Source organism: Micromesistius poutassou (genome assembly GCF_964030765.1).
Source record: "Micromesistius poutassou genome assembly, contig: SCAFFOLD_890, whole genome shotgun sequence".
Classification (NCBI taxonomy): Eukaryota; Metazoa; Chordata; class Actinopteri; order Gadiformes; family Gadidae; genus Micromesistius; species Micromesistius poutassou.
Window position 1 is genome coordinate 1 of NW_028179637.1, and position 10,000 is coordinate 10,000.

At 48.3% G+C, this 10,000-nt stretch overlaps 2 protein-coding genes across 3 annotated transcripts in view; both read left to right on the top strand.

Moving 5' to 3' along the window:
• Positions 1–123: 123 nt before the first annotated feature.
• On the top strand, positions 124–4,317 carry gorab (golgin, rab6-interacting). The gene is made up of 5 exons (XM_084489611.1): positions 124–309; positions 1,286–1,727; positions 2,104–2,205; positions 2,284–2,424; positions 3,010–4,317. Exons 1-5 carry the CDS (start codon positions 255–257, stop codon positions 3,458–3,460), a joined length of 1,191 nt encoding a protein of 396 aa, XP_084345737.1. The 5' UTR covers positions 124–254; the 3' UTR covers positions 3,461–4,317.
• Positions 4,318–8,988: 4,671 nt separating this feature from the next.
• Positions 8,989–10,000, top strand: part of prrx1b (paired related homeobox 1b) — a gene marked incomplete at both ends in the record, with an annotated part of 9,154 nt that continues 8,142 nt past the window's right edge. For both annotated transcript variants that reach the window (XM_084489609.1, XM_084489610.1), the window contains one exon: positions 8,989–9,235. In XM_084489609.1, coding sequence (XP_084345735.1) covers positions 8,989–9,235 — 247 coding nt within the window. The remainder of the gene's footprint in view (positions 9,236–10,000) is intronic.

Below are 10,000 nucleotides of genomic sequence, written 5' to 3' on the forward strand. Positions count from 1 at the left end.
GCCCGAGGCAGGCGATATGTAATTGATACTGCGTCGTTTCTGTTCAGGCATTCTGAATGACTCCCCTCTGTTGGGGTCCTCGACGTGGCAACCGTAAACAAAGATGGCGTCTGCATACAAAGTTTTTTCATAACTTTGTAATTTGGGGAAGAAAACTCTTAAACTTTGAATACTTTAATACCTGTTGGACAGAGTCGGTCCGCCGCGGTGCGTCCTCGCCTCCGTGCAGAGATCTCCGTGTGACCGTGAGGGAGATGGCGGGTTGGGCCGGCTTCTCTGACGCGGAGCTGCACCGGCTGCAGCAGAAAGGTGACGGTCCGCTGCTCGGTCAGAGGATAAGAGGAATAAGAGGGTTTAGAGTGTCTCTTATTCCTCATTCAGGAGGAATAAGAGGGTTTAGAGTGTCTCTTATTCCTCATTCAGGAGGAATAAGAGGAATAAGAGGGTTTAGAGTGTCTCTTATTCCTCATTCAGGAGGAATAAGAGGGTTTAGAGTGTCTCTTATTCCTCATTCAGGAGGAATAAGAGGAATAAGAGGGTTTAGAGTGTCTCTTATTCCTCATTCAGGAGGAATAAGAGGGTTTAGAGTGTCTCTTATTCCTCATTCAGGAGGAATAAGTGGAATAAGAGGGTTTAGATTGTTTAAGAGTGTGTAGAGGAATAAGAGTGTGTAGAGTGTTTAAGAGGGTGTAGAGTCTGTAGAGCAATAAGAGTGTTTCAATGTGTTAAGAGGAATAAGAGAGGAATAAGAGTGTGTAGAGGAATAAGAGTGTTAAGAGTGTTTCTTATTCCTCGTTCAGTGTTTAAGAGTGTGTAGAGTGTTTGTTATTCCTCATTCAGGGTTCAGAGTGTTTAAGAGTATGTAGAGGAATAAGAGTGTTTCAGAGTGTTTAAGAGTGTTAAGAGCAATAAGAGTGTTTCTTATTCTACTTTTTGTCGTAACGGCTCTGAACTAACCCCAGCCTTTGAGTCGGTTCACCTCCATCGGGTGCACAGCGCTTATAAATGATTATAAGCGCTGTGCATGATTAACTCAACAAGTGTTAAAACTGACGGCAACTTCAAACAGCACCAAAGCGCTTTATTTTTTTAAAGAAGTCAAATGAAATAGACGTTCGTTAACGACTTTATTCTATTTTATTGTTAATATTTGGGCAGGTTGTTTTGTGTCCAGTCTTTTTTATATGTGTGTGTCTTTAACGCTGACTGCTGTAAACCAAAGTCTCCCTTTTCGGGACAAAGAAAGAAGTGAACTGAGCAGCCGTCTGCTGGCTCTGTGTTCCAGACCAGGCCACGCTCAGTGATTTGGGTCGCGGCCGCAAACCTTCACACCCGAGCCGGAGCCGCCAGCAGCTGAACCGCGAGAGAGAGAGAGCTCTGCGGATCAGCGCCGGGCCGACCAGCCCCCCCGGGCCGTCCGTCCTGCTGGGAGGCACTGGGACCAGCGCCACCGGTCCGTCCGTCCTGCTGGGAGGCACTGGGACCAGCCCCACCGGGCCGTCCGTCCTGCCGGCAGAACAGAGGCTCTCCAAGCCGGTGGAGACGGCCGTCCCTCCGTCCAGACCCCCCGCCGCCGCCGCCGCCGCCGCCGCCGCCGCCGCCGCCGCCGCCGCCCCTCCGGACGTTGAGCTGAAGGAAGGGAATCCCTCTGGGAAGCTGCTGCCTGTGAGGGCGGAGGAGGCAGAGGAGGCTGTTGTGAAGGAGCTGGAGACACAAGAGGTGGAAATGTTAGTATTTTGTGTTTTCTCTGCGTCGTTGTGACTGTTAACTGACCTTATGTGCGTTGGCTGTGTTGTTCTCGTGTAAAGATAGAGGCGTACGAATCATAGTGCAATCTCATATGATCAAGGAAGGACCCTTGTATTTCCTGACATTAACATTTCTTAATTTGTATTGCAGTATGAATCACATTAATGTAACCATTGTTTGGTCGTTATATGATCTTATGATCTTGTTAATAGCACAGCATCATATACAGCACACAGACCATAGTCAAACCGCCATGTTAGACCAGGCTCTGTGTTTTAGCCTTTTCTACCTGCTTGTCTCTTGTCTCTTTAGTCCCCTGTCTGACTCGCCTCCTAATTGTTTGTTTATTCACAGTCGAGAAAAAACCCGCATTGAGCAGCTCCAAGATGAGCAGAAAACCATGGAAGAGAAGAATAAACGTAAAAAGGCGCTGCTCACCAAAACAATTGCGGAAAAGTGAGTATGGGAACTTAAGGAAAGTAATGCGAGCGTCCGTCAGAGCCTGGGTGTGATCCAGACCATCGTCTACCACAGGTCCAAGCAGACTCAGCAAGAAGCCGTGAAGCTGAAGAGAATCCAGAAGGAGCTCCAGACGCTGGACGACATGGTCTCCAACGACATCGGCATCCTCAGGTGCAGGATCGAACAGGCCAGCTGGGACTACAACGCTGCCCGGTAACACAGGGGGGGGGGAGAAGGACTCACACCACTGGGGGGTGACCTTAGCAGCTTTACTTAAGAAGATAAAAGCTTCATCTAATATTCCATATGTCAGGCGGGCCCTGGGCATTTTTGTGAATATTCATATTTGGGTCATCCTGGGTCATTTTTTGGGGTCTAATTGTAAAAGCAAATATTATTTTTAGGTAAAGCTCTTACTGGGATGAAGAATATCGCCCCCTGCAGAATACTTTTAGTATTTCAGAGCCGCAATCGTATATATCTGCCATTCATCTACCATTACGTTTACTACCACCAACTGCACTGCACTACTATGCACCTTGTGTTGTACATCTTGTGGTGTTATTTCATTATCATTACTTTAAGTTACTTTCTAGTCTACTTAACTTAACAAACAGTTCTTTTTGTAAATCTCAATGATTGTATTGAGGTGGGCAAATGCCACCATATGATTCCTATGCAACGCTCAAATATTTATAATCCCATTTTCAATGCATACACACATTTTTAAATTTAATTTTCTAAATACATTCTGTGCCATTTCTCTTCATGTCGTCTTCCGCCGCGGCCCCGGTGCAGGAAGCGCTACGAGAAGGCGGAGGCGGAGTACGTGGCGTCCAAGATGGACCTCCACAAGAAGACGGACACCAAGGAGCGGCTGACGGAGCACCTCTGCGCCATCATCCAGCAGAACGAGCTGCGCAAGGCCGGGCGGCTGGAGGAGCTGATGCAGCAGCTGCAGCTGCAGGCCAGCGAGGAGGAGCTGGACACGGCCCGGAGGCTGGTGGAGCAGGAGGAGGAGGAGGAGGAGGAGGAGAGGAAGAAGAAGGAGAAGGAGAAGGAGGAGAAGAAGGAGGAGGCGCTGGCCGTGTCCAAGTCCGATGAGGAGAAATTAGGGGCGGAGCAGAACGGAGAGAAGGCGGAGCTGTGTTCGGATCCCGACCGGGGGTCTGCCGCGGTGGAGACGGTAGTTCCGGGGTCAGCCGGTACGCCCCCCAGAGACCCCCCTCCCCCCCCTGGTGACGTCTGACCCGACGGGGCCCCCCCTGGGCCCCCCCCCCCCCCGGGGGACGGCGTGGTAGTGGGGAGCCCTCTTCAGAGCGGCGGGGCCGGGCCGTCGTAACGGGTCAGGCTGAGACGTGGAGACGCGGGGGCGGTGGCGGTGGCGGGATATTATCAAACAAACACTTCAGCGAGGGGTCCGGGTCAAAGGTCAACGGTCAGAGGTCAGAGTGATAGAGGGCCGTGAATGCGTTGCACTGGTACTGGTGGTTTTAGGGAGAGACGGTTCGCTGGTCTCTCTCACATTGTGCTTTGGGATTGGTTCTTGTATTTCTTTGTCTCCTTGAACTCGTCCCCTCCTTTACAGGAATCAGCCCAGTGGTTCTTTGTTCTAAATATGTGGAATACCCTCTCCCGAGGAAACGGTTAAAGCGAGGCGGGCTGCTCTCGGAGTGGCGTACGGGGCAGGTGTTGGCTTCTGGGGGGGGGGGGGGGGTCTGGTGCAGGAGACTGAGGACATTTTCAATCTGTTTATGTTGTGAACATGAAGCCCCGGCGTTGTGCTGTAAATCATCCTATTAGCGCGGGTCAGAGCACTGTTTCCTAGAGCAAATTGTACATCGGCGGAGTGGAGGCACATCGTCCACAGGCCCCTGGAACGGTAAGAAGATATCTCCAAATGTAGGGGTTGGAGGGACGCGTGTGGACCTGGGAGCCGTGAAGCACAGTCTTTGTGGGCCTCTGGGTACGTTTCCTGCACTCTCAGTAGATATTCTAAAGCTGTAGCCTTTGGCGAGTGCGTTTCAAACAACAAACCCGCCGGCAGCAATAGCAGGTTTGTGATTTAAATTCCACTCAGAATTTAAATTGTAATACATTATTGTATAAAATATTTAAGGGAACTGGTGTTTTCAAGTTATTATTTTTTTTATTATATTTAAAATCATATATATGAAAAATAAATATTCTATGTAAATGTTTGTATGTGTTTTTGTTGTCGGTGTGTGAAGCGATGTGGTGCAGATCAGGTCAGGTCAGAATGTGGTCCCAGGAACAAACTCACCGAGAAAGCTTTCAATCTCAGCGCTTTGCTCCGGTGTGATTTCTGGAGTGCAGTGTAAAGCGCTGTGGGCCCATGTGGCCGTCTGAAGAAGAGGCCGTAAAGCTCTTTAATTAGTGGGGCACCGCGGCTTTCACTGATGTCCTGTCTCCACTGAAACAAGAATCTCCACTTACTTGTGTGTCTCATCTTCGGTGGACGTCTGCATTGTAATAACTTAAAAGACTGATAAAATATCAAATAATCACAATCTCAAGAACAAGTCCGTAATAGTCCCTAGAGGCATAACCTTTTTGGCCCTATCGAGTATTCAGTCATCAGGTTTTATAAAACATCTGAGGCCGGCCTGTGATTTATGGGTCGAGGAGACTGCAACCTGAGAACCAAACGGAGGAACCACTTCAGCTATAAGAACGTGAACATCTGGTCACTTCTATGTTGACTTTATTTTTCATTTATATAGGCTAGGCCTATTTTAGCCTTGATACATGTTCTATTAATTCCAAACAAATTGTTTTAATGGGATCAAAGTGAAGTTTATCACAAAAGCCTCCATGATATTTAATAATAAATTAAACATTGACTTGAAATGAATTGCTAAATAAACTAGCCAACACAAAATGTTGATTAAAATATATATATTTTTTTATTCTTCATTCAGATAACGTGAATGCCATCTCCCCTTGATAGACACCTGTCACTACACGTCCATCAGTCTGACGTCATGAATAATTAATCAATAATAATTAATTAATCGGAATGGACCGGAAAGTGCTCAATTAAAAATGGGCATAAGTCACGTCAGAGGTCCACCCAGCCGGACCAGCTCCCTGGTCTACCATAGTAGCCCAGTCGGTAGCCATACGCGCTACCAGGGAGCGAATATTCCTCTCATCGGACTTCCTCGCGGCGCATGTACTCCCACGTCCAGCCTGCGTAATGGGTTTGTTTGCGGGTCGCTGCAGTCCTGTATCAGCTCGCTCTGGCCCCCCCAGGGGTTGATCAGCCACGTTCTGCTGTATCTCCGACCTGCCGTCGGGCTGCTGTCCAGTGGCCCTCAGTGCTGATTGGGGCAGCGCGGTGGCCCCTGTCCTGTTTGATTTCCTTAATTAGGGGTAAATGACCTCCTCGCTGACTTCTTTACATCCCGTGCGGAAAACCATATGTGCCCCCCCCCCTCCCCCTCCCCCACACCCGCTCTGCTGATTGCGGCCCCTGGGGATTCGTTCCCCTCGTCCCACCTTGTGGTTACAAATCTTTTACGCGCAGACAAATAGCTGATTAGACCTTTCAGTGGAGCTGCTCCGTCATTGAAACCCATTAAATGGAAGCGGTTGCCGTTTCCAAAATGTAAAAGTCGCCTATTATTGATAATTAAATTAAAAGGTTTATTGCCACTTTTACATGTTCGGAACTTTGAAACAATGATCCGCAGCCCTCTCGTTGTGTTGAGATCAGCGCCACACATGATGTCAGGGTTGTTTATGGCTCTGATATCCTCCGTCTATTGGCTGCGTGTTGTTTACATGTTGATGCCAACTGTGGCCCTGGTGGTCCGTGGGTCGCAGCGTCATGACGTCCAACGCGAGCTGCTCCTGATGGAGAGAGACGCGCCGTTTACACACCTGGGCGCGTGCAGTGAATTTAGTGCGCTGATCCTGATCAGCGAAATCAGAGATCAGAAATCAGAGAAATCTAGTGCTGCTGCTCACAGCCGGGAACCACAAGATCCCCTCGAATGGACTAGGCTAATATAATGTATTTAATATCACACACACACACACACACACACACACACACACACACACACACACACACACACACACACACACACACACACACACACACACACACACACACACATTGAGGGATGGGGGGGATGGAGGGAGAGAGAATTTTCAAACTGAATGATGTGGCTAAATAAAGGTAAATTCTGCTAAAATAGGACGATATATAGAACAGTACCTATTTATTATTATTATCCAGGTTGTTAAAGATCATGATGACATTTGCCTTCATTGTTGGCCTATTTGGGTTTGCTTTATTTTGAGGCTATAAATGTCCAATTACAGCCTTCAATGACGACATGAGTTGCCTGCACCTAAAAACTAATAATAATAAAAACTATCCACAGAAAAATAAATACAACGCGGGTGTTTAAATATTAGGCTACCTATCTCAAGTCCAAGCCTTTTGTCACACCGTCTTTATTACCAACGTATGACTACAGTCCTCATTCAATAGCCAAATCCTAAGAATTAATATTTAATGACTTCAATCGCGCAATTGTCCATATAGGCCTATACAAATTAATGACATAAAGGACGATGGTCGATAAGGATAAGACCACGGTTAACGCGCTATCGAGTTTGGCCTATACTTACCTGGGTATTTTCGAAGGAGTTTCTCGGGCCAATTACTCAACAAAGTATACAACGGTACCCAAAAGAGTCTGGCAGGACGCAGGCCGGGACTGGCCTGGCTTGGTTCTAGGATTCAACTGCTCTCATGTTTATTCGTGCCTCTCCAATGCGTGCCAGGGGGGGGGGGGAGCAGGATGAACTCATTTTTTGAAGAGAGAGTATACAAATATATTTGCACGACTAAATACATTTTTCCCGAAACTAATCGTACCACCGTTTATCGTGTTTCCTTGTCAATCCCGGGTTATCAAACGAGAGGAAACCCGAAGAGTTTCTACTGTTAATGCGTTTCTATCGGGTTGATATAAGGAGCTTTATGGATGATATGTCAAACCCAGGCTGGCATCTCCCATGTGGAGATGTTTGACGCGTCTCTTCCCCATGGCCAAAATATAACAGTCGGAACAAATGGACCAATTTTTGCATCAAAGTCTGTAGAAAGAATACAGCGGGCCTGAAGAGGACTTTGAGGCTGAAACTTGGGGAGGTTTTACCCTGGCACCGCAACGGACTTCTTTGCAAGAGACTCTGGGGGAAACTAATGATGAAAAAGTCTACTCTATCCCCGCGCCTTCATTAAATGCATGGAAAGAACGAAAGAAGAACATCTGGATTCAATCCGAGCCCTTTGATGGCATCAAGTGTTCTTTTCTCAGATCAGGGCTGGAAGCTACGGGATGTCTATGGCAGCTCGAAGCCGGGCGTCTCCGCTGCCATCTGAACACATGGACCCCCTCCCCGAGCCGCCGACCCCCCCCCCAGCTCTCATTCCTCTATCTGATGCGTGCCCCGCTAGCACCGCAAAACAACACACACCAATGATACAAATAAATACAACCCTTCAACACAAGGGTTTGTATATTGTTTCGCAGTATCGAAACAGTAAAGAAAGCGTCCATTGTGGGCTCGAACCCTCGTTTCTCAACGCAGGCCCAAGTTATTTAAATGTGTGCACAATAGTACAAAGTGAGCGCTGCGGTTCGTTTTATTGAGTGTGCGTTCTTGGACGGTTATTACTTCCCAATGGATGAATGTTGATATATAAAATACATTAGGCTGCATGTCCTCACGGCAGCCTCCCGGGGCCCAGAGCTCTCCTCTGCTCCAGGGGGAGGAAAAATACCCATAATCACGGTGTTAATTGTGCCGATGGTGATGGCTCTGCTAATGTGGTGGTGGTGGTGGTGATGTAGTGGTGGGGCAGAGTACTGGGCTGGGAGGGGTGTGTGTGTGTGTGTGTGTGTGTGTGTGTGTGTGTGTGTGTGTGTGTGTGTGTGTGTGTGTGTGTGTGTGTGTGTGTGTGTGTGTTGGTGGTGGGGGGGTGGGGGGGGGTCCCTGTGAAACGTCAGACACAGCACAAAGGCATCGCCACGTAATTACGAGGGGCTCCTATTAGAGTCCCGTTCAACTTACCAGAGTTCTCAAAGTTTGATCCACCGCTGGCTGCGTGCATGAATCCAACGGTCCGCCGTGAGGACTGCAGAGAGAGAGAGAGAGAGAGAGAGAGAGAGAGAGAGAGAGAGAGAGAGAGAGAGAGAGAGAGAGAGAGAGAGAGAGAGAGAGAGAGAGAGAGAGAGAGGGAGAGAGGGGGGGCTGTAAAGGACGCTATCTGAAGGAGGCGGCGGGAACGTCCTTAAACTGCATAAGCCAGTTTTACGCACAAGTTGCGCTCATCTGGTCGGCATCAGGCGCCCTTCTAGCCTCGCTCAGTTGGGACGTTGGCTCTGGGAGGGGAGTGGGAACCAAAGTCTTGTTAGAAAAACTTTTCTCCATTTACAAAGGAAGAGGGGGTTTTATATTTTTGGCACGTGTAGGCCTATTGTTAACGCGCATAATTGGATGGATTGGCGAGATTTTTAATCCGGGAAAAAACATACGAAGAGTGAAACGTTGCTTTTCCTCAGTCTGTGGACCGCGGGTTGGTTGTGAACAGATCGGCTCTGCGTGTAAAACCGTTTTTTCTTCTTTCTTCGGCGTGTCTGGAGGCGCTGTTCGTGCGCCCTGTATGCAAGGATTTATTTGGCTCGCACATTATTATTGCTCAATTTCTTTCCACTGTGTCCTGTTTACGTCATGACTTCTAGCTATGCACATGTAATGGACAGGCAAGCGTCAATACCAAACCGCCTGGAGAGCCCCATTACGTCCAACCTGGAGAACCTTCAAGCCAAGAAGAACTTCTCCGTTAGCCACCTGTTGGATCTTGAAGAGGCCGGGGAAATGGTCGGGACCCAGGCCGACGAGGGCGTCGGAGAGGCGGGGAGGAGTATGTTGGAGTCCCCGGGCCTGACCAGCGGGAGCGACACAACTCAACAGGAGAGTAAGTGGAACAAAGTGGAATAAAGAAGAATGTGTTGTCGGTCTGTGGAGACGATGCGTGCAGCGCGGAGCAGAGCTACATGCTTGTGGACAAATAGGAGTATTTTGTTCAAAGATTATCGTATACCCGCCAACATGGACAACACAGACGCATTTATATATATCCTAGTCTGGCGTCTGGCGTTTTCAGTAGACAATACTATTGTCGCCTATTTATATATATAAATATGTAATTTATAAGATATATATAGGTCATTTATAAGAAGTTTTCTTATAAATGACAGTACAAATAAACCCCTTGGTGTTTCGGCGTGGCGCGTTAAAGTGGTATTCTTATGGCAGTGCATCACTCTGACAGCCTCCCTCGGCCCTTCACCAGAACCCTCTGGTGTCAGCGAGGGGTGGCGGTGTTGGTGATATGGTCAGTAAAGTCCAACTCTAACATGATCAATCTGGAGTCTACTGGCAATAAACCTATTTTTCTCTCGGCCCAACTAAACCAAACGCGTTGAATCCCTTTATTATAACCGAACTCATGCCCTCTTTGAACTAGCAAATGAAATGATGATGAGTGGACTGAAGTTTAAAGCTTGGACGGCCCCCAGTGAAAGCTCCGGGGGCCTCCCGCTCGGGCCGTGGTGCTCATGCCGTGGAGAGAGTAAATAAAGCCGTCATCCCCCGAGCAGCGGGCCCTCCTCCATCCCAGTCTCAGACCCTCACGGTTTTAATGAGTGTTAGTGTTATTTCTGCGGGTAAATCATCCCGG

What these genes read in the sequence shown, in the direction of transcription:
- gorab (XM_084489611.1), top strand. Translation starts at nt 255, where the DNA reads ATGGCGGGTTGGGCCGGCTTCTCTGACGCGGAGCTGCACCGGCTGCAG. An exon ending in GCACCGGCTGCAGCAGAAAG is followed by an intron (nt 310 to 1,285) that starts GTGACGGTCCGC and finishes TCTGTGTTCCAG; the next exon opens with ACCAGGCCACGCTCAGTGAT. An exon ending in GAGACACAAGAGGTGGAAAT is followed by an intron (nt 1,728 to 2,103) that starts GTTAGTATTTTG and finishes GTTTATTCACAG; the next exon opens with TCGAGAAAAAACCCGCATTG.